Here is a 23,904-nt window from a genome sequence, read left to right as displayed (position 1 = left end):
TCGATGTACTTTTAATTTTATTATTATTGAATTTATTTATTCTCTTATACTTTTGCCCAACGTTTTGTCGATAGCTTTTTACAAAAATGTACATATTTTTTGTGAGGGCGCAGCCACCACATATATCTTCAATTCCTCGTCAGCAGAAAAGCTCTATCCTTTTCCTCTAATAAAAGGTATGAAGAAAAATCCTCACCTCTTAACTTGTCCATGAATGCCCACAGTTGGCGTACTGCTAGTACAGTTTTCGTTTCGTGAGAATTTAGGCATGCAGAGAGCCCGGCCAGGAACAGTTTGTCTGCAAGCCGTGAGCGCGGTAGGGAACGTGTGAAGCGGCTGCCGACGTGGCCTGGCCGATGACGAGGCGGAGGTGGTGGTGTGAACGGCACCCTACCCTGCAAGCCCCTTCTCCCTTCTGGGCTGTCATCACTAGCTGCTCGATCATGCGCCGCGCGCAGGCCGGCCGCCCTGCGTGCGTTTCGCCTTCGCCCCCAAAACCACGTCCGCCACCGCCACGGCCCAAGCGCTGCCTATAAATTCAGGGCTCCTCCGGCATCCTGCATCTCATCTCATCTCATCTCCATCGGCTCCGGTGATCACTAGTGAAGTGAAAACCTCCGGTCCTCCTCGATCATCCACATCAAACTAGCCCTAGCCCCTAGCTTTAGATCACCATGCCGGCGCCGGTGAACCGCAAGAACCTTGAGCAGCAGCTCGCCATGGCTAAGAAAAGCTCCCGAGGTAGCTAGACATTCTCGTATACAGCTACCGTTGACACAAATTAAGTCAGAATATTTTCGTTTGCTTGATTAACCTGTCTCTGATCGATGATTGCTTTGTAAAGTGATGTTTGATCGAGTACATACTGATCTGCAATCTGCATGCAGAGGCGGCTCTCACAGGGGCTAAGGCAGCAGTTGCAGCGACCATCGTCTCTGCAATTCCCACCGTCAGTTCATCTATCAATCTCTCTCGCTCTTCCGGCAACGTGCAATCGTGTGTCTTGTCTAACAATTTTGACGTGTCCTATCGTTCAGCTGGCCAGCGTGAGGATGTCGCCGTGGGCGACGGCCAACATAAACCCTGCCGGCCAGGCCCTGATCATCTCCACAGGTACAGCGGCTACATGCATCGATCTCCATGGCTTTTCTTCCTTCAACTGATGAACAAGATTGTAATTGCAATAACTGACACATGATTTGCTCGACTGAAACTGAATGGTGCAGTGGCTGGCATGGCGTACTTCATCGCCGCCGACAAGAAGATCCTGTTGCTGGCGAGGAAGCACTCCTACGAGAACGCACCGGAGCACCTCAAGGACACCTCCTACCAGGGCACCGGTCGTCTCCACCCGTCCTTCTTCAGGCCATGATCGGACAAGAAGCTACCTCTTGAGCACCAGTAGTTCTCAGCCGTCGATGTCCATCCAAATTAATAACCTACTACTTGAGATGTGTGTTTGGAGAAACTACAATATATAGTGTGTGGTGCTCAAGTTTATATTGTAATTATGAATTTCCATCATATATTCGATACCCCAGTTTATTAAGAGTACTGCAACTTTGTGCTACATGACCATGAAAAACTTGCTGTCAGAAAACTTTCCTTCTTCAGATCGATGATGGACGAAGTAGCGTTGTATTGTACTGTGCCATCCACTAAAACATAGCCAACACCTCAAGAAGGCAGTGGCAAAACCTCAATCTCCTCGCAATGGAAAAAAATAAAAATAATTAAAAATGAACATAAAACAGGCACGAAAGTACTCCATGTATGACTATAGCTTTTTCTAGATAAAATAGTAAAATTATTCCAAACACACTACATTAGCTAGCGAAAGATATGATGGACAAAGCCATCGATTATTACAACTCCAAGAAAAAGGGTAAACACACCATATAGCATTGAACACCTTGTAAACACCAAGACATCACACATAAGTTTTGAGACGTGAATCCTACCCATGCATGCAAACTTGTACCATTCTTCTGTTGAATCTAGCAATACGACAACGATTACGGTTATGAATATCGCTTATGATTATAGTTGCAACCGTTATGATGATGGAGGCTCACGCGCAACCCCTTCTGACAACAAGCGACAAAAATGCTAAACTTTTTTATGCATTATTATTTCTCCACCACAACATTCCGTTTTCGGAACTTCCCATGATGAACTTTTGCGGAAAACTTTTTCACTAAACTTTTTCGCGAAAACTTGGAATGTTTTACCAAAACTTTCTTCACATAACTTTTTTCTTGAAATGTTTTTTTCAAAAAAATTCTTCAAATTAGTTTGTTACCATTAAGTTCTTTTTGCAATATCTACACAGTTGATAACACCATGCACACAGCAGGATCCCATCTGATTATCTGGAATAACCTTAGCAGATAATTAAATAAACCAACATCTCCTTCATCAATCTTGGACAAACAAACCAAGGGAAAAAAACATAAAAAAATAGGGTTAATTTGAGAGCAACGGAATAAATAAAAATATATAGGAGAGTATTATTTAATTTTATTCTCACCAAGTTATCGTATTTTTAGCACAGCCGTCTCTCCAGAACGCCCAGCATCTCCGCAGGGGATAAGCGGGTTGCTCGAAAGCTCATCAGCCCACAGAGAGAGACACTGGGGCCGATGGGGCCGGCGGAGCGGTCTCTGCTGTTGGTGCCTGCAGCCCTCCTGCCGAAAACTGGGAGCGACACCCTGATTGGGTCCCGAACTCCCAAAACCGAGTGCACAGCCACCCGGATCAGATCACTGTCATCAGAACAAAAAAAAAAAAGGCCCTTTTTTACTAGCTTTCCATGAACGTTCTTCCATCCATTGCTAACGCCGCTCACGTTTTCTTACAGCTCAGGTACGCGGTGGATCCGTCCCGTTTGTTCTCCGGCTGTTGGTGAAACTGCACGAGGTGATGACGTCGTGACGAGGCGCAGAGCAGAGCAGTAGAGCGGCAGAACAGGAAGAAGGTGTGGGCAGAGGTGCGGAGACCCATGCAGATGCCGATAGCGTCCATCTCCAAGCCTCCGGAGTCCGGAGTCCTAGCGGATAGGGACGCGTGATCACCCGAGGACGTGGCGTCACGCGACGCGCCCCGGCTCTGGCTCTCACGCATCGCCACCTCGCCTGCGCCCCGGGCACACATGGTTTCGGCCTCGCCCACAAAACCACGTCCGGCCTCCGCGCCCCCGCCCGCCGGTTCCCCTCTGCCCCCGCCGGTCGTTTGGGCTCCCTCCCGATGCTATAAGTTGACGGCCTCTCCTCGCAACCCATCCATCCCAATCCTCGCTCACTCATCGCTCTCAGTCTCACTCTCACTGCCGCTAGCTGCTCACTCTCGCCACCTGCCGATCCGCTTCGTCCTCGGTAGCTAGCCTCAGGAGCAGTCGTTCATCATGTCGGCCGCGTCCCTTGACCAGAAACTCGCCCTCGCCAAGCGCTGCTCGAGAGGTAAATAAAATGCACAGATACAGCATACGTTGATGAGTTGATCCGACTGAACTCTGCACATTAGTTTTGTTAATGCTTTTTGTGCACTGACTGAGACTGACTGATGATTACGTGCCTGCATATGATGCAGAGGCGACACTCGCAGGAGCCAAGGCAGCAGCTGTAGCGACCATCGCCTCTGCGATCCCCACCGTGAGTTCATCTCGTTCTCTGATCCCTCCGCAAGTGTTAAAATGTGACAGCATCAGTCTGCAGTATCTTACCATTCTGCTGATTGGTATCCTTTCCTTCAGATGGCGAGCGTGCGGATGCTGCCATGGGCGAAGGCCAACATCAATCCCACCGGCCAGGCCCTCATCATCTCCACAGGTCTGTTCTGCTTCTGCATCTTTCTCTCTCGCTTCTTGACATGGGCACGCTTCACTGAATCATTCGTTTGTTGGTTATGGCTTCTTTCAGTTGCTGGGATGGCATACTTCATCGCCGCCGACAAGAAGATCCTGTCGTTGGCGAGGCGGCACTCGTTCGAGAACGCCCCGGAGCACCTCAAGAACACCTCCTACCAGGGCGCCGGCCGTCCCCACCCGGCTTTCTTCAGGCCTTGATGGGCTCACAAGTCACAACCAAGACTTGTGCTGCCGTGTATGTTTGGATGCAACAATAAGCAGGCCCCTGCAGTGCAGACCTCTGCTAAGCTTAATAGCATAGCTTCTGCCTTCTGCAGAGCGGCGTAGTCTTTGAATACTGTCAGTGTAACTTCTATCACGGCAATGAAATACTACTAGTTCTTGTCTGTATATATACTTTGTTAAAGCTTGGTACATGAGTGTTCACTTGAGGGAAAAAACATGCAGAAAAAAATTCCATTCCTAGTGAAATAAAACAAGAAAATCCCCGTCTCTACAGAGAAAACAAGAAAGTCTCCCACTCCCAGTCATTTTTTACTCTCTAAAGGCTAAAGGGTAGCGTTGCTGGTTCTACGCAGGCCGGGCATCAAACTCCCGACGGAAACAAAGGTGCAAAAAGGTGGCGGTTCATGGGGTGTTTGTATCCTGAGCTAAAGTTTAGCTGGGATCATATTGGATACTAATTAGGAATAAATAGAGATTAATGAAAAAAATAATTACTTAATTCGCGAGATGAATCCATTAAACCTAATTAGTCTGATTAGCACAAGTGAGGCTGTATTAAACATGTACTAATCATGAATTAATTAGGTTTAATAGATTCTTACCGTGAATTAGCTCTCATTTAGTAATTATTTTTATTATTAACCTATGTTTAATATTTCTAATTAGCATCAAACGTCCGAACTCGAGCTAAATTTTATATAAGGATCCAAACTAGTCTGTCATCGCCGACGGTTTTGAGCAATCCAGCGGTCGATCGCTTCCTTTCTTTTTCCTTTTTTATTTTATCCCGCCCCATCAATCATGCACACGGCCACACGCTGACGGCTGACACGAATGACATGATCACATGATCCATACAGTTTGTCAAGAGCACTTGACAGTGACCACTGGCTGAGTCCACATACGACTACTCGAATCGCGGCGAATAGTAGCCGTCGGCGACGTATATTCTTTTTTTAGAAGGACGTATATTCGAGTTCATGGTGATAAAGAACCGAAAGTCTGAATGTTGTTTATCAATATGGTCCATGCTTTCACACTGAAAGGCCATCAGGTACTGGTTCCACTGACAAAAACTGCAGTATGCCGTCCAATCATCACCTGAAACATTTATTGTATCGTCTTGGTTTAAATTTCAAAACATGATACTATTCACATGTTTGGCTAGACGCCTACCTCCTCCGTCCCTTTTTATCCGTGGCTTGGGAAGCATACTTCCCAAGCAACAGTTATCAAGGGACAGAGGGAGTAGATCATACCCAGCCAGTTGGTTTTGCCAAGCACAATGTACCTGGACATTTATGTTTCGTCTTCACGTTTGTTTTGTCACATTGTTTTAGCAGGCAGGTTTGGTATCCGGCAGAGAGAGAGAGAGGATGATCATGAGTTAGGATAAGCTGATCTGATCCAGCGTTCGGTGAATTGATCCAGCATCGGCAGACGAGCCTTTTAATATTTTCTCTGAAAAAAATGTTACTAATCTGCACTTGCTGCTTCTGCTTGGTAGACAGATCCGGATGGGCTCACTGACAGATTGTCTTCTGCCGCGAAGCCTGTGCTCTCTGTCTGCCGCCAACGATGCTCGATGCTACGCCATGTGTTGTGTAAACAGTGCACACACTGACACACATGTGGATCACGCTGGTCGGTGCTCACTATTCTCTTCTGCCTAGCACTCGCTCGTTCTCATCATCACGTCAGGATGTGGGGGGGCGATCAACATCAACTGAGGCACTGTTTGGATACGAGGTGCTAAACTTTAACAGTGTCACATTGGATGTTCGGATGCTAATTAAGAGAACTAAATATGAGCTAATTATAAAACTAATTGCAGAACCTTGTGCTAATTCGTGAGACGAATCTATTAAGCATAATTAATCCATCATTAGCAAATGGTTACTGTAGCACCACATTGTCAAATCATGGACTAATTAGACTTAATAGATTCGTCTCGCGAATTATACTCCATCTGTGCAATTAGTTTTGTAATTAGCTTATGTTTAGTACTCCTAATTAGCATCCAAATATTCGATGTGACAGGTGTTAAATTTTAATAGGTGTTCCCAAACACCCCCTGAATGCGAACGCGTTTCTGTCAGTTCTTTTTATCAGACAGACGCCATCGCGTGCCCGGATCAGCCCTTTCCTTGCCCTCTTTTCTGCTCCTCGTCGTGGAAAGCGCTTCTCTTGCCGGCTGGTTAGTCGAGCTGCAGACCACCGGTGACGGAGACCTTCAGCGAAGGCAAAGTAAGCATTTCCATTCCTGAACTTTTACTTATGGGTCCAATTTTTTCCATTGTCAAAGTTATTTGCAATAAAATACTGGCTACAATCAAGGTCTTATCAATAAAATTTCCATTTATACAAGGATCTAGGCAGAATTCCCAACCCATTATATATAGAATTCTTTTCATTCTATCACAAAATAACATAAAAACAAAACATTCGATTCTTATAAATTGATCAATATGCTCTAAATGGATAAGAGAGGTATTTTATAATATAAAGGATGAGATCAATTCGGAAGCGCTTTTTTTTATTCTAGCAGACAGAATTGCTTTGGTCTAATTTGAAGCTTTCCAATCAATTTTATCTTACCTAATTCTATCTACACCCAGGGAATAAAACGATTAAATTACTTCTCCCGAATATCCAACTGACTGATTAATTTCTTACTCTAATTTTTTTTTTGCCAAATAAGCCAGCAAACGTATAAAGGAATCAGTAGCAGTCGCTGGAAAAAAATAAGTAAAGCAAGGAGGGAATCCTGCTTATTGGCCATAAAAATCTCCAGCACGGTTGTCGGGCCTTTGCACTTCCTCTACTTGTTGATGGACTGTAAAGAAGAGCCTAGCTTCCATCCGCTTTTTTCACTCTTCTGCAACTGTGGAGCGAATAATAACAGTTTCTTAGTTAGAACATTCGTTAGAACATTCAGAGAAAACTACAGCATCCCTTGCCCAGAGCTGCTAACCATGTGCTTGGATCCAAAACCATGTGCTTTCATTCAATTGTTAGATCAGATCATTTGCAAAAGAAACCTATCGTGGCTTTTAGGAAAAGCATGAAGGGGTTAGATTCCATTTATTTTTTAACTACAGTCCGTCCCTCAACTTTCATATGAATCAATTTACTCTCTCAACTTTAGTTTTCTGATCCAATCTCATCCTTCCGACTTGGACATCCACGTAAGCCTTCCACGTCAGTCATCCGCATGTCATTTGATGCAATTGTCCTGTATGCCCTCGTTTAATTCCGCTCCACATTTGATGTCAAGGTCGCCACGAATGGAGTCAGCAGCTCCACGATGAATCGAAGGCGCACAAGCAGGACCTCGATGGTGCTGTGACGTTCTCCAATCTCCCCGACTCCCCGGCCAAGATAATGATGTCCTTGGACCGGTCCAGGATCCTCACATACCCATCACCAGGCCGCACCGCTTGGTCCTCCGACTGCAGCCACCGTCCGGCCATCGCCGAGGCGTCCAGTATCCGCTCATCACCGTGTTGCCCCACAACATCACCGTCGCTGGGCCGTAAGTCTCCGCCGCCAGGCCGTACGAGTGGATCACCAGGAACCCGAGATCCTCCATCCGGAACAGCACCTGCGGCGGCGCCGCCGGTCATGAGGACAACACGGCAGCCTGCACAACAACGAGACGACACTTCTGAGTCAATCATCACTCGATTGCTCTGTAGCTTTCTGAAATAGTCCTGGACAGAGAACAATTTGAAAACAAATTCTAGGATGAACAAATTGATTTCCGCAAGAAAAGTGCTCCCGATCCACTTCGCCTAGCAGCCACTGCTACTAGCTAAACCAAAAATAAAGACAAACTTTTGCATAGTCAGGAAGGGGTAGGATTAACAATCTGCTGGATCTACTGCTCCGCTCCATATAACAGAAGAAAACAGAGGGGCTGAGGAGGAGGAACGTGGCTCGAGATTTTACCACATCATGGTGCGCGACGCCAAGGCCGGCGGCAAATCAGAGGCAGCGCGGCCGGATCTCTTGCCAGGTGCACGGCGGCGCGGCGACGGGATTGGAGCAGCAAGTGGCCGCCGCAAAGCACGGTGCCATCAAAAGTTGTGCTGCCAATTTTTTTTTTTTTTGCTTTTTCGGTTCTTGCTGCTTTCCATGGGATCCCTCCCCTTTGTAATTTGGAGCCATAGGTTTATATTAACTTGTCAATTCAAGGGAAATCACGCGTCCAAGGGTTCAAAACCAGCAACTAATGCATCTTTAGAAGAGACCGCTGACATCCAGAAATTCGGTTGTACGCTACGAAAACAGGGACTGGACGCTGCATATGTGAGCTCCCTCTCAGGGAACAGGGTGTCAGGCGACATGGGGAATAATTACTTGCAAATCGAAATTAATCTGGAATTAGAACCTTGGCATCTCTTTGCCTTTTTCGCTTCCGCGTCCAATTGATGCCTCCCCAAGTCAGAAACGCGAGAAGCGTCGGCATAAACTTGCTCTAGCATTTGTAGATGGGGGCTAAAGAATCAAACTTACAGGAAAATAAAGTTTTGTGATAATGATATGTGAGTGTTTCTTTTTCTCTTTTATAATACCTAGGGAACACCCTGTTGATGTGTCTACGTGCGATTGGTGGGAGGGGGACGTGGAGCCTCGGAATCAGGCCTAATTTCCTTCGTAATGCGTGCTCTGCATAGACATGCAATACATCTGCATGCATCCGTAAGCTGTGACAGGTAGGAATAATTCATTCTAGCATATTCATTCTAAATTAGATAATCTGTATGAACTTGAAAGTTTGAGAACTAGACCCTTTTTTAGGAAGCCCATAAATGCTTTGTGCTGTGGTGGGACTTGGGAGCCATATCACTTGATTATCAGTCATACTTATTCCCTCTTTGATGAACACAATATTTAATCACAGTAATTCGACTTGTATAGTATATTCCCCTGTTGTTCTTATTTTGCTTCTTAGAAACAGAGTTCATTCATGATATATGATTACTTTGGTTTTGGTTCTGAATAGCAACAGCAGGAGATGAACAGAAGTACTAATCTAAATCCTAGAAAGGACAATTAAAGTAGATGCTTTTCTAGCAAATGAAACAGTACGGATGGCTGACTAGGGTTGAACATAGAATCTCTTGAATTATTGTGTAAAAGTGTGATTTGGGAGAATATTTGTATATCAGAATAGGTTTTGTGAATGACTAAAGATCATGCACGTATGTGGAGAATCGATTCTCAAAAGGCTATATATATTTAAGCCCAATAATACAATCAATCTGTAGTTATGTCCATCAGCCCCTAGCATATAATCAAACATTTAGCCAACTTTAGTGCTATCTTTTGGGGGCAGCTCGGCATCTAGAATGGACAAGCAATGCAAATCATTAATTAAATTAGTAAAAGGGCAAAAGATTTACTGAAGATAAAAGAAACTCAACCTGTCTTCTCTTTTTTGCCTTTAAGTAATAGGCTGTCTTCGCTTTTTTGCCTTTAAGTAATAGACTTGTTATCAAACTGTTGATTTGATCATCGATTCACCGTAATTTTGTTGGCAAATTTTTCTTAAGTTATTCATATTATCTGTTTTGCATTCTTAAGAGAACAACTTCTTTTCCGAGGTTAGCAAAAATCCATTACTGTTATTAGCGATGTTAGTTTAACGAGAAGATGATTTACTGATGTACAGGAATTTTAACAGAATGATTTTATATTATGTCTTTCAATGAACCCATTGTGTATAGCGCAGACCATCAATTCATAATACGGAAAATAAGAGAGACTAAAGAAAAGGCTATTTTAACCAACTCGATTGCCTTAAATCTTTTGCAAACACGTGTTGCTCAAAACTTCTTCTTTTTTGAAACGGTGTTGCTCAAAACTTCAACTACATTGCTTAAACCCCGTTTCGTTGCTCAAAACTTCAACTACATTGCTTAAACCCCGTTTCATTGTTGGTCGCTCTTTTTTATTTATCTTCCTCTTTTGTTCTTAAATTTTTCAGGTGATGTAGCATTTTCACTACTAGAAAACTCAGCATTCATCCCGAGGTTCAGTACCGGTTGCATTTTGATCTGATACTGATGTGAGCATTAGTACCGGACCTAACGGATAGTCCTCGAGGAGCTCCCGTTACCCCCGGTTGAGAGCTCCCGTGATGTGGCATTTTGGTCAGAACTGGGAACATCAGGATTTCTATTAACCACACGGAGTGTGCATCATTGCTAGATATGCACCTCCACCAGTATATATTTGGGTGAAGAATCAAAGTATAAAGAAATATGTTCCTCGATCCTCGCACCTTTGTCGCGTGGAAATTATTAAAGTAATTGTCCATGGATAGCTTAAACGATATTTTCTTCCAGAAAAGCGAACAAAAGGGAGCACACACAGCAGAGAGAACATCTGCTTGATCAGGTCATTTAATTGATGGAAATTGTTGCTCTCATGTCGGAATATCGACTTCTGTCTTGTGCTTATTTCAAGTCTTGAAACGACTTAGATATTTATTTTGAAGGATTATAAATTTGACAATCATATTTTAGTCTTAACTGGTTTGGCATATGCACACCATGCTGGCGTCGTGTGTGGTAGGTCCCATTGCACTTGTGTTTTTGCCCTGCGTGCTCATTCACAACTTTATACTGGATTATACATGCCAATGCAAAGCTATTTTGGGTGCATTTAGTTATATGAAGCTACTTAACTGCTTTACGTTTTGCCTAACCACTTACTAAATGTTCTCATCACAAATAGTTCCTTACCGTATCTCATAATGACGATACTTCAATTGTGATAACTGAATCAACTACATCCGTTTCAGAACTTTGACTAATAACAGTTTGTTTAATACTTGATTAATTTGAGTGGAAACAATATTAGTGATAGATTTGTCATGAAAGGTACTTTAAGAATGTTATGTAACCATTTTCCTATGTATATGTCAAAAATTGATACTCAAGAGTTTGAACGAAAAAGTCAAAATGGCCAAGTATATGGAAATGGATGTGATATTTTATTTTCTTTTGAGTACATTTTATATAGCTGTTAATACATATTCAGAAGTAATTAATATCCCGTGGTGTACATCCAAGATGTAACAGTAACACTGTGAAATTCTCCTATCTTTAGCATCTTTCTCCTCTTGCATATTTTCCTTTCCTGCTTCTGCCTTCGTCTCGTACTCTTGTTCGATTTGGATAGCTCAGTTAGAAAGGCTAAGATCAAAGCATCTCGGTGCCTCCACAGCAAACCCTGGATTCGCAATTATTGAAGTGCCTCCACTATAAAAGGGGAACCATCCACAAGGAATGAACACAGCAAGCAAGCACACAACAAAAGCAGCACAACAACTGAAAACCCTAGGACCAAGAAAAAGAAGAGGCTTTGCAAGTTCACAGGGTATGCTTTGCTTCTTGTTCCCTTTGTTATTTGTGCCCCCTGTATTAGACTCAGACAGCTTGGTTGATTGTTCATTCTTCTTCAAAAGAACAAAAGATCTTTTTGTTGCTATTAAATTTAGTTCAATTGGTCTAAAAATGAACTCTGAATTTTAGTTATCTGCAAGGGTGAGTTTGCTTCCTATGATGCATGCATGATATATGCAATTTAATTGATGGTTTACTAATTTCCGGCATAGATAAGAATAATTAGACTTCTCTTGCATGGTGTTTTGCTTCCTTTTCAGTTGGGACACTCTTAACTTAAAATTATAAATGATTGACCTGCATGTCCAAATGATTGATTGGAGTGCCGTCTTGGCCTAATTTAAGGCAGCCTTTGCTTAATCACTTTCTCCATGTCTGTCTTGTTTTGCCTTAAAATATTCTTTCTTTTTAGTTTGTGATTGCATGTAGTACAAGCATCTAACAAAAGCTAAAAGAATCAAAGGGTTTCGTACAGAGTCTCATTCTTCTAGCTTCTATCTAGCTTGACTGTCATGCGTCATGGGCCTTACCGCATAGGTGCCTGGATATATTCATATATATGTGTGTGTGTGTGTAATATTGCAACACAACAAGGTTATTTCTGTAATGTCTGTTCATTTATCATACAATTTGAAGAAACTAGTATCTTTAATTCTGTTATATTTTTGCTTTGTTATATTTTCAACTACACATCACTACATCATCTTGACACATGCACGGCGTGCAGAGCTAGCTGTTTACTGCGAATGAACATCCAGAGGAAGCCTGGAGACTGGAACTGCAAGAACTGCCAGCACCTCAACTTTAGCCGCCGTGACTACTGTCAGCGCTGCCGTGATCCACGCCCTGATTTGCAGTTCAGTGACGGCTACAGCACTGGTGGTGTCCTGACCTCCCTCGACATACGCCCAGGCGACTGGTACTGCAGCTGCGGCTACCATAACTTTGCCAGCCGCAGCAGCTGCTTCAAGTGTGGCACTATTGTTAGGGACTTCCCTGGGGGGCAAGGTGCAGCCGGTGCTGAGGGTGACTTTGCTCGTGGCCGTGACAGCGCCGCAGTTCGCGCTGGGTGGAAAGCTGGCGACTGGATATGCACAAGGTGATCTAACTATCCTGTTTGCTTCAAGTACAGATGAGTGCCTCTGTGTGCATGGCAAGAAACAGTGGCATGCATGCTTGTTTCATGATGAATATAATGCTAATTAAACAACCTCGTTGTTTAAAGATTGAACTCATGGAATCGTTTTGAATGAGTTTTTGAAACAAGCAGTTATTCATTGTGCTCATCAAATTTTGCCAGGCCCGGTTGCAACGTGCACAATTTTGCAAGCAGGACTGAGTGCTACAGGTGCAATGCACCAAGGGACGCAGGTACACACGTCTTCTTCCGTTTCCTGTCACGGTTTTTTTCTGACGAATATGTACATGATGCATCTTTGTTAAAAATACAAATAAAAGCGCTCCAAATCGGAATATATACATGATGCATCTTTGGTTAAAATCCAAATAAAAGCGCTCAAAATCCTGTAATGAATATCTACCAGATCCATACATGGATCCAGATTTTCATTTCCATCAGTCTTTTAAGCCATGATCGATCTGCCGATGCTCCATGTCCTAAAAAAGGAATTGTTCTGCTTTGTAGTAGGCACCGGGAATTAAGAAACGACTGAGGTGACCCAGACCGTGAGATGTGACGAGCTGGTCGAGCATGGAACCGATTGCTGTCACACACTCACCATCAGGCGTCGAGGAAGGATGAGTTTACTACGTACACGATTATATTGTTGATTGCCAAGTTCCAGTACTTCACTACTGCTGCATGCGCGGCTGTGAGCGAGGGTGGAGAAGTACCCAAGCTTTTCAATTGTTACCTCTGCTGTTTGCCTTATCTTTTTTAGTGTGTGTGTGTGTTTTGATTCAGTGACTGCTGAATGATGCGGCTTGATGCACTTGCATTATGTATTGATGTTAAATATCATATATACAATTATCTAAGTGTTTGCTTATTCACTCTGTTGGTGCATGCATGTCTCCCTACTTTCAGTTTTTTCTGCTGCCTTGAAACCTGTGTTTTGCTTCAACAATTTGAAGCTGCATGGTCCACTAGTATGAATCATGACACGATCATCTTGTTTATGCATGCAAAGCTTTTATCGTTGTAAACATTTATCTTAAGGGTGTGTAGCGTTTGGCAACTTGGACTAGTTCCTTCTATTTGAGGAGGTTGAAGTCAGAAATGTTCATCCATTATCTTAAAAAAAAAATCATGTGTTCAGGCGCGTCGTTCTCGACAGGCTTCGTCATCCTCGCCGCCACCTCTACATCGTGCTCGACCTCGAGTTCATGGCGACGCCTCTGCTAACGTGCAAAAAAAAAACGTGCGTTTCAGGCCGACCAACTGGAACGATGTCCATTCCCGTCTCCCAATTTCTTGATGGCACGCAGATCGCCATCAAAGGCAGACAGATGGAAGAGGTTCTGAAGCCAAATATCTTCATCAAATGGGCTGCTGCCCCTGCTCTTCTAACCTGAATACAGAATGCTCCTGTGTAGGCTTTTCTTGAGATCTTCAAGCATTTTCGTTCCACCAGCGTCAATGATGGCAACAGCTAACAGATGCAAGAAAGAAAACGCAGGTCAATTTTAAGGTGGCGGACTAGTTCTTTCAGGTTCACCGTTTCAGGCAAAAGTTCACTACGAATCGTCAACGTCAGTTGGAATGTTCGAGCGAATTGTTTCAGATGCAGCTCAAGAGCTCCACCATGCGGCCATGCCCGCTTTGAATTGGGAGCAGATTGTTTCACTTTCACCAGAGTGGCATGTCGGTCCTCGCCGTGCGACGTGCCGCCGACGGCGAGCCTTGCCGATTCGCCGCTGCAGCGCGGCAACGGCCGGTCGGGGCTTGCCGGGCCGCGACTTGCTGGGCCAGGAGGTGATACTGGGCCTCCGGCAGCATCGAATAGGGGGCCGGCCCGAGAGAGAGAGAGAGAGAGAGAGAGAGAGAGAGAGAGAGAGAGAGAGAGAGAGAGAGAGAGAGAGATAAACTGGGTTAATTCCAGTGGTTGGGCCCATAAGCGAGGCCCATATCACTGGGATTCCTCAAAATGCGAAGTTCGCCAAAATTTAGTTTCTATCTTTCAAAAGGAAGGGGAGAAAGAGAAGAGAAGTTCAGAACATAACCTCTGAATTACCAGAGTCGTCACCAGAAAAAAAAAAAGGTTTACCAAACCTCTTTGGCTAGTCTTGAGTCTTGGCTCCACACCAGAGCAGCAGACCAAGCAACACCAAAAGCCAGTTCGCCAAGAATTTGGCGCCAGTCATCTCAAAAGAAAAGAGAGAGAATTTGGCGCCACTGCAGCATCAGTCCAAGCACGGAAAGGCAAAGCGTCCAGCGGCAGACCAGCACCAACCGTCATTCCTGCAGGGGCCTCCGGACCCAAAAGTTCAGGAACCTATGTGCCCAACCACTGCACTTCTACCCATGTTCTTCTTCTATCACTGGAAACCTGCACCAACCGTGTGGTTCCAAGTTCTAATGAAAGCACCAGCATGCTGCTGAACAATTGGGATTATATTTCTGGTGTGGGCCAGTGACAGCAATTCATCTTCTTTTTTTCTGGTATCCAGCTTCAGCCAAAAAGAAAAAACTCTGCATGGTAGCCAATGCATTATTGTCCTTGAATCTCACTAAAAAAAACTAAAAGCAATGCGCTGTTGTCCTGAATTATCTTTGAAACTATCCAATATCAAGTGGATGATTCCGACGTTCGGGGGAGCCTGTCAGCGTATCAATAATGCGATGTTTTTTTATTTTTGGTGCTTGTTATACTAATGAGAGAGTGGGAAATCTTTAGAATCTCTAATGCAGGGAGAAGAGCGAACGTCAGAAGATCGGATACGCAGAGAGTATCAGGAAGCAAATCAATCCGTTGACCTGGCATTCATCTTCTGAAGTTGTGGCGATTCAGAAAAAAAAATGTTCAGTTTGCGTGTCACCCTGTCTCTAGAGGAGAATTCCCGACAGAAATCCCTCTGTTCGGTTCCAAATTATCCGCGCATATAACATAAAATGCGCTCAAAATTAGTTATGGATCAACAGGACAATCTGAGAACAGAAAATGGAGATTTTTTTTGTCTTAACAATCTCGTCCACTCTGTACAACAGACTGGCAGAGGAGGATCCATTTCCCTCTGATGAACTGTTCCTGTCCATCGACCTACCACTGCTGAACTGAAATTCATTTCGCATCCTCTTGGGGGCGCGCAATTACAGAGATTTACACGGATCATGCATGGCGAAGCAGAAACCGTAATGGAAGAGTAGACACTAGACAGGCGGCGAGACTAGAATCTACAGCAAGAGAGCAGAGCGCCCTTTCTCCAGGGAGAAACACCGCATTCATGGCGCTCGGCGGATCATCGCCATGTACAAGAGGAGAGGAAGAGGAAGAAGGATCAGGAGCGGTTACTGATCATGGCACGACGATGGCGGAGTCGAGGCGGTCGAGGCGGCTCCAGACCTCGCCGAGCGTGGGCGGCGGCGCCCGTCGGCAGGCGACGGCGAGGAAGATCCGCTGCAGCTCGGCGACGAGGCGCACCATCCGGCGCGCCGGCGCCAGCAGCAGCGTGAAGGGCAGCACCCAGATGCCCAGCTCCAGGATCAGCATCACCCACTGCTCCTCCTGCTCCTTCTTCTTCCTCCTCGAATCCCGGTAGCTCCCAGCTCCAACCGCCGACCGACCGATCGATCTCTCTCCGTCCTCGTTGGAAATGGGAACTACAAGGAGAGGAGGGCTGTGGGCATGATGGCGGGAGCGTGATGATTGGGCACCGGTGGCCTCGAGCGCAGCGAGTAGCCCACGTCGGATGGGATCAACAGGCAGGGCAGACAGGTTTTTATATATATGCATATATGCTGCTGCTGCTGGTGGTGGTCGCCGGAACGGGAAAGCAGCGGCTTGCGGCGACGTGCTACCTGCCTGCACGTACGCGCCTTGGATTGGATGGATGACGGATCCATCCTCCCTGCCCCTGGCCGCCGGCAACGCTACACATGGCCGGCCCTGGGGACGTACAGGTGCCATTCATCTCTTGGCGTTTTACTGCGAGTTCTTTCGATGCTTCCGTCTTGCCGACGATGTCCCTGCCCCCACGCAGCCAGGCGACAGGGCAGGGTAGCTCACTGAATCAGTAGACCAGGCAGTAGTGAGCGCTCCTGCCGCTTGGCAAGCCACATGGGATGGGATTGGGGACATAGCATGCGCGGTAGAAGAGCGCGGTCGCCGTTTTAATTGGCCATCGTGGACAGGTAGACGTAGGCATCAACCACGCAGATGGCTCTTCTCCCCCAATAATTCAGGCACCAGCCACCAGGGCAATGGCGAGAGACAAGCTTCATCAATCTCTGCACCGTGCTGACGAGGATGCTCAGTTTTTTTTTTCTCCCCCTGAATATTTTCAGCTAGTTTCTTTCTTCGTCCATTCAGACAGGGAGGAAGACGAAATTAAACAAATTAAAGGGCCTCGATGCATATCTCTGGTCGTTGACGACAGTTGATGCATACAGTATGTGCTTGGATAAATGGATAACTTGAACATTTGGCGCGCGATGCTCGCCCTATCAAGAATAATAGAAATGCGATCCGAATGGGTATAGTGCATCAACCAACACTTCAAATATTTATTTAAAATACTACTATGCTTTTGTCATTCATCAAATGGACATCTCAATACATGTATCCCTGAATTCATTTCATTTTCTACAATCAAAGACAAATCCAAGAATCATAATAATTTTGATAGCAGTAGAGTTGTGTCGGGCATCTCAAACTCACATCAGACCAACACATAATCACATATTCGTTAAGATAACCAACAAATCGAAATGCAACCCACATCTTAACACATCAGTCTGAGGCTAACAAATACAGATTAGTACTACAACCATATGGACTGAAACTCAGGAGCATATAGACCAAGCAAAGCAGGCCGCGAACTCTGAATTTCTCTTAACCGTGAACCACTCCAGGATATCTGAACCTTAGTCCTAGAAACTCTACAAAGACCATCAGTTAAATTGTTAAATTGATACTGACAGCATTTCCTGAGATAAAATTTAACGACATTGATTAAAACATGGATCATCTTGTTTCTTCAGGCACACTGAAGATCAGAGTGCAAATAATTGAAGCTACCATATCTGCATCTGTTTCATTCAGAGGCTTCCCGGAATCAAGTGTCTCAAGCAAAGCCAGATCAGATTTTCTGTCTTTAACCTGCACCCACCAACAAACATTTAAAGAAATTTACTGTCAGTTAAAACAACCATCCAACAGGTAGAGATGGGGAATTTTTCCTCATACTAACAGAGGTTCACCATTTGTATTTTCCGTTTTAAATGCATCAAACAACATAAAACAGTAAACCTTCCACTTTCACACACAAACTAATCATAAATGACAACAGTAGCATCCAATGACAGTGGCTAATAGCTGAAGAACATCTAGATTATACGATTTTGCAATGCGATACTGAAAGACAAGTATAGCAAAACCAGAGGGCGTTTTTGCAAAACATCCGGAGCCGCGGCTGAGCGCGTGTGGGAGCAAAGGGGAGCTGTCTTTAATCAAGCTGATGGCATGAGAAGAAGATGACAAATGGCGACGCATCATTTGTGTGCGAGTGTTTTTCTAGGCAGTGCCCTGGTTTGTCGCCTCAAATTATTGTTGCGTCTCGGCTTGGATGCTGACCTGACCTCGTGATGGAGATCTCATTGTTGCGTCTCGGCTTGGATGCTGACCTGACCTCGTGATGGAGATCTCATTTTTGATAATTCTGCCGCCTACAGATCATATCGCTGTTGCTGCGAAAGGCACGCCCCCTGTCGTCAGTTAAACACCGGCCTTTCAATGGTTCAGACTCCGAAGAACGACCTAGAAACTGTCACTCTCTGAAATTCCATGGATTTATCGCATACGAAAAATCTAGGAGTACGTGTGTCTAGTCAGACCTCCGAGTCACTGACGCAAATGGCACTCTGGATCTAGCTGCTTCAGAGGCTGTCAGCCTGGAGCACCTGTGATTCACGCCGCCGTTCTCTGAACTCACGGTCTCGCGTACCACCCAGCTGGGCCGGCGAGCGGACCATCAGTCGGTCGTCCATTACTGCTCGTCGTCCTACGCTACGCTCGTTAACACTGGATTCCTGGTCCACGGCATGGGCAACGTGTCTCACGCGGTCGGTGGAATCCAACTGTCCAAAAATAAATTACGGATGGTGTTGGCGTCTTTTTCGGCCATAACACGAGTGCGCTAGATCGCGCGGCTCGCGAACAGACCGAATAGCACGAAGGCTGCACAGGCCAGTCAGATCGGTTTGGCAACCCGGTCAGACCGGTTTCCTAGGTTCGACTTGAGCCGGTCGTTCGAGGGGACAACCACCACACTTACGTAGTGGAGGACGGCTAGGTTTACGAGCAAACAAGCAAAGGGATAACCAACGCACTTACGTGGCGAAGAACGACTAGTTTACGAGCAAACTAGCAAAGGTCGTTGAAGCTCTCGCCCGGGAGGGATCCCGTCAGGACGTGGACGTCGTCGGCATACCATAGGTTGACTAGCAAGCCTAGAATGCCATCTATGATCATGGAGAACAGTAGATGAACAACATGGAGGTTGGAAAAGTATTAGGGTTGAGAAGACAAAAGTAAGTTGTAGATTGATTCGATTGGGATACCCTCAATCGGGCATGGCCCTTTATATTTATAGGGTGGGGAGGTCTTGCCCCAGTAAGAATCGAATATTACATAAATCACATGTCACAATACAACTCCTAACTCGGACTAGGCTGGGTAGACCGGTCAGACCGCCCATCCAAACCGGTCTGACCAGTCAGCCCAGGGCTGAATCTTGTCGAAGCCATAACTCTCTCATCCGGACTTCAAATTAGGTGTTCCACATATGCATTTCGATTGTCTCAACGAGCTCTACGCAATGGTGAAATCCAATATGCATTTTGAGCACTTTTATCTGACCGGCCTGACCGGTTGGGTGATCAGTCTGGTTCGCCGGATTGGCTGGAGGATCAATAACCGGTCAGATCGCTTCAGTAGGCCGGTCAGACCGGATGGCTTTGTCATATCAGCCGTATCTACTATTTTTGGTGTCGTTTCAGGTGATGATTCGTCCTTTTTAGCAAAATCACGTCCAGAGCATCCAGAATGACTTTTTTGTCCTGCACAATTCATATTCAAACCAAACTTGCAGAATATTAAGAGTTAGTACCAAGCAATTTTGATCTTAGCCTCACATATCCCGGACGGTGCCACTTTTGAGCTCCAACGGATGGAGTAAATTACAAGTGATCACTGAATCTTGATGCACCTCTGAATCAACTCTAAATTTCTGATATCTGAATTTTGAATATGTTGAAGATTGATTGGATACTAACGACATCACGATTCATCACTGCACTAATGTGGCAGAGGGAAGCAAAACCGGATAGGACGATGACATGGCCGAATAGGCTGGGCCTAAGCACGGCCCGTTAATGTAGAGAAGAAGAAGAGGGCCGCGGTCAGATTTTGATATGAAATATGATCCCGATCCTACAAATTGAAATTTTAGAGCTTGCATAGCTTCTCCGCTATTACCATTTGAATTTCGTCACCTGTATCAAGATCAAATTCAGCATAAAAAGAGAGATGCAGAAGAAAATGATAAATTAATCTTGGGCTAAAATGTATACTGATGAGTATAGAAACACTTGGGCTACATTTTAGCTTCCCCCCTTGCTGAATTCAGATTCCTCCGGCTTTTGCGCAGAGGCGCGCTTCACGATTTTAGCGTCGTCCGGGTCAGGTTCGTGCCCGACGACCCTGCTCCAGAACCAGTGCTCCCGCCACACCCGGGCCACCTGCTCGATGGGCACCCCCTTCGTCTCCGGCAGGAGGAGGTACACGAACGCCGTCATGGCGGCGAGCCACGCGGCGAAGAAGAAGAAGATGCCGGCCCTCATGTGGCACAGCATGGACAGGAACGCCTGCGCCACGAACACCGTGAACGCGAAGCTCACCGCCACCGTCACGCCCTGCCCCGCCGCGCGCACCTCCAGCGGGAAGATCTCGCTGGGGACCAGCCACCCGAGTGGCCCCCACGACCACCCGAACCCGGCCACGTACACGGCGATGAGCAGGATTAGGACCCCCGCCCACCCCTTGCCCACGCCGCCGGCGTCGCGGAGCTCCGCCGCCATGATGGCGCCGATCAGCACCTGCGACGCCAGCATCTGCGCGCCGCCGGCCAGGAACAGCGTGCGGCGGCCGAAGCGGTCGACGGCCAACATGGACGCGAGCGTGGCGCCCACGCCGACGACGCCGGTGACCACCGCCGACAGCAGCGACGCGCTCTCGCCCATGCCGATGGTGCGCAGCAGCACCGGCGCGTAGAACGCGATCGCGTTGATCCCGGTCACCTGCTGGAAGAAGGGGATCGCCACGGCCATCACCAGCTGCGGCCGGTACCGCCGCTCGAAGAGGAGCCGCCGCAGGCCGCTGGCGTCGCCCTCCCCGGCGGCGTTGGCGTTGGCGGCGACGATGTCTTCGAGCTCGTCCCCGACGTCGACGCCGGCGCCGCGGATCCTCTGAAGCAGCCGCGCCACGTCCCGGCGGTCCGCCCCCCGCTGCGCGAGGCTGTTGGGGGTCTCCGGCAGGAACAGCGCGCCGAGGGTGAGGAGCCCGGCGGGCACGGCGGCGAGCGACAGCGACACGCGCCACCCCCACCCGCCGCGGATCTTCTCCGCGCCGAAGTTGATGACGTTGGCGGCGAGCGCGCCGATCCCGACGCTGAGCTGGAACCCGTTGCTGAACGCGCCGCGGAGCCGCGCCGGCGCCATCTCCGACAGGTACAGCGGCACGGCCTGGTTGGCGAACCCGAGCCCGACGCCGAGGAGCACCCGGCCCAGGATGACCATGTAGATGTTCACCGAGGCGCCGCCAACGGCCGCTCCGGCGAGGAACGCGGCGCCGCCGAGGCCCATGGACGCGCGGCGGCCGCGGCCCGCCGTGACGCGCGAGGCCAGGAAGGTGGTGAGCAGGCCGGCGACGTAGAGCGAGGAGGTGAAGGCCGTCAGCAGCTGGCTGTCGAACTTGCAGTAGTTGCTCACCCGCGTGTCGCCGCGCATCCGCCGGTACACGTCCGGGAAGAACTTGCGGAGGAACGGCTCCATCGACGACACGCCGCCCGCGATCCCGATGTCGTAGCCGAAGATGACGCCGCCCATGCCGGCGGTCATGCAGGACAGCACCACGAAGGCGGTGATCCGCCCGCCGTAGTGGCGCTCCTGGCCCTCGACGGCGACGACCGCCATGGCTGATCACTGATCACTGATCAGAGCTGCTTGCTCGCACTCGCAGTGGAGCTCAAGTGCAGCCGTGGTCTGTGCAGAACTGCAGATAGAGGATCAAATATTTACAGTAGGGTGACTTGTAGCAGTCATGGCTGACGACTGGTTTTCGTTGACTGGCCGGAGATCCGATGCGAGACCATCCTCGTCCTCATTTGAACGACGTCGGTGTCAATCGCTCAATCAATATAGAAGATACAACCATGGCTGTTGCTATCCGGATGCTACTGAATTTCTACAGGTTTGTGTTGACTAGTTGGACGCTGATGGTGCAGATTGCTTCTTGTTCATGTGCGCTAGACAAGTCAAGGTCTATTGCTTGGCTTGCTGCAACCGGGCACGAAATGTATGTTTTTCCAAGAGGAAATTGAAATTCGGGCACATCACGTGCTTCAAAATTTAACTCTGGTCTCGTTCAAATAAAGAAAAGAAAGAAGAAATTCAACTCTGAATGGCGACGTGGTTGTCGTCGGTTCCTAGATTGTTATATGGTGCTCGTGTTTGCAACCATCACCAGCAAACCAGTTATTTTACATCCATAGAGCATTAGAGCTACCACCACTGCGATATTAGGGAAAATATGTAGTTCAAACCCAACAGTACATGCAAACATGGAGACTCGACCATCGATAGCTTTTTTGTTTAATTCTTCGGGGGTTTTTTTTGCATCCATCATGTTAATCTTGCAAATCTTCTGCAGGCTGATCATCTAGTACTGGGTCTCATGGCCGCAAACACAATGCACCACAATCAGGTGCTGAGATGTTCCAGATAAAAATGGATAACAACAAGGTACACTTGCTGTTCTTTTTTGACAAGGGTTTGCTTTACCACAACTTTATCACACTACCACAAGTTTTTGACATGAGCGCTGGTGCCTATTTGCCAATTTGATATCAATAGTCAGTATTGTTCAATTATTCTCTGAATGCATTTTTCTTTGTTCTCATGATAATTATATATGATAAGCTAGGTGATTATTCTTTGAAGACGAAGGCTCTGGCAATGGAGAGGAGCTCGCTGTCTCGAGAGCTATTGCTGAAGCTGAAGCACATCTCTCTCATCTCCTTCCTCTCCGGCGGTCTGACAGCCATCTCCTTCAAAGCACTTTGTTTGTTTGAAGGAAGGTTGGAGGCAGGGGAAACACAAATGGTATAACAAGCCTGTTTGCTTAGGAATCAAGACATACTAATCAGCTCACCTGTAGCATACACCGTGCTTGCAAAAGAACTTACATGCATGAAATGGACGAGCAAAATTTTGCCAATAATCTGATACAAGTGTGGCTTTTTTTTTTTCTGTCGATCCACTGAATTTAATTGAATTGTGTCATGTGATAGAGATAATACAATTAGCTTTTACATCTTAGCGATCAGGGCCAAAGCATGGAGCAAACTCATATGGTAAAATGCGATACTTTTCCATATTAGCATGGATTATTTTTTTAAGCAGGTTCGTTTAGTCTGCGACTTCAATTACATGTGCAACTACCAACGTTCAATCTGAAAATACAACACCTATCTGATCTGCCATCTACTCGTAATGGACACATAGCAGGGTCTCAGATGGGGCAGAAATAATTGATCGTCTACTTCCACATTCTGACAACATGATTCCTCTTTAAGCAAAAGTCTTCGTTCTGGAGGGATTGCTAACTGCATGCAGTAGAGGAATCCACGGCCCAGTCAGATTACATGGCTGTGCGATTCAAAATCAAAATCAGTAGATACGATAAAATTAGGGGAAACACGACAATAGAGGTCCGCCGTTAGGACTGAGAAATTAGGAGAAAATTGAGCGGAGGCTTCGAGGAAGTACCTGTAATACCAGCAAAGGATGCGTCGATTGATAGAGCTCACAGCCGCCCGCCATGGCTACCTAGCTTTCTCAGCTCGAAATTTGGGGATCGATTCAAATGGAGGAGGAGGCACATCTGTTCTTTGGCCCAGGGTGCTAATCACAAAATGAACCGTGCCTGGCAGGGTGTTTAATGC

At 46.7% G+C, this 23,904-nt stretch overlaps 5 protein-coding genes across 7 annotated transcripts; 3 read left to right on the top strand and 2 right to left on the bottom strand.

Annotated features, from left to right (window-relative positions):
• Window positions 1-573: 573 nt before the first annotated feature.
• Window positions 574-1,549, top strand: LOC101752566 (early nodulin-93). The gene is made up of 4 exons (XM_004964451.1): window positions 574-741; window positions 888-949; window positions 1,038-1,113; window positions 1,227-1,549. The coding sequence occupies exons 1-4, from the start codon at window positions 675-677 to the stop codon at window positions 1,370-1,372; spliced, it is 351 nt and encodes a 116-aa protein (XP_004964508.1). The 5' UTR covers window positions 574-674; the 3' UTR covers window positions 1,373-1,549.
• A 1,660-nt stretch (window positions 1,550-3,209) lies between these two features.
• Window positions 3,210-4,255, top strand: LOC101752980 (early nodulin-93). The gene is made up of 4 exons (XM_004964452.3): window positions 3,210-3,458; window positions 3,589-3,650; window positions 3,752-3,827; window positions 3,918-4,255. The coding sequence occupies exons 1-4, from the start codon at window positions 3,404-3,406 to the stop codon at window positions 4,061-4,063; spliced, it is 339 nt and encodes a 112-aa protein (XP_004964509.1). The 5' UTR covers window positions 3,210-3,403; the 3' UTR covers window positions 4,064-4,255.
• Window positions 4,256-11,375: 7,120 nt separating this feature from the next.
• On the top strand, window positions 11,376-13,518 carry LOC101784845 (RNA-binding protein FUS). 2 transcript variants are annotated; one of them, XM_004964446.3, is made up of 4 exons: window positions 11,376-11,479; window positions 12,233-12,604; window positions 12,806-12,876; window positions 13,154-13,518. In XM_004964446.3, exons 2-4 carry the CDS (start codon window positions 12,252-12,254, stop codon window positions 13,165-13,167), a joined length of 438 nt encoding a protein of 145 aa, XP_004964503.1. In that variant the 5' UTR covers window positions 11,376-11,479; window positions 12,233-12,251; the 3' UTR covers window positions 13,168-13,518. The 2 variants fall into 2 exon arrangements, with proteins under 2 accessions (XP_004964503.1, XP_004964502.1); XM_004964445.4 differs by having other exon boundaries at window positions 13,151-13,518.
• Window positions 13,519-15,614: 2,096 nt separating this feature from the next.
• Window positions 15,615-16,732, bottom strand: LOC101784438. Its single transcript, XM_004964444.4, has one exon. It carries the CDS (start codon window positions 16,590-16,592, stop codon window positions 15,981-15,983), a length of 612 nt encoding a protein of 203 aa, XP_004964501.1. The 5' UTR covers window positions 16,593-16,732; the 3' UTR covers window positions 15,615-15,980.
• Window positions 16,733-20,059: 3,327 nt separating this feature from the next.
• Window positions 20,060-22,153, bottom strand: LOC101783220 (hexose carrier protein HEX6). Of its 2 annotated transcripts, none has more exons than XM_022825986.1 (2): window positions 20,255-22,153; window positions 20,060-20,176 (listed from the first exon to the last, which is right to left on the bottom strand). In XM_022825986.1, exon 1 carries the CDS (start codon window positions 21,872-21,874, stop codon window positions 20,285-20,287), a length of 1,590 nt encoding a protein of 529 aa, XP_022681721.1. In that variant the 5' UTR covers window positions 21,875-22,153; the 3' UTR covers window positions 20,060-20,176; window positions 20,255-20,284. The 2 variants fall into 2 exon arrangements, with proteins under 2 accessions (XP_022681721.1, XP_012700973.1); XM_012845519.2 differs by having other exon boundaries at window positions 20,282-22,153.
• Between the last annotated feature and the right edge of the window lie 1,751 nt (window positions 22,154-23,904).

The sequence above is a fragment of the Setaria italica genome, chromosome IV (genome assembly GCF_000263155.2).
Source record: "Setaria italica strain Yugu1 chromosome IV, Setaria_italica_v2.0, whole genome shotgun sequence".
In the NCBI taxonomy this organism is placed as follows: domain Eukaryota; kingdom Viridiplantae; phylum Streptophyta; class Magnoliopsida; order Poales; family Poaceae; genus Setaria; species Setaria italica.
Note: the sequence above shows the minus strand (reverse complement) of the source record. Positions and strands in the feature narration are given on the sequence as shown.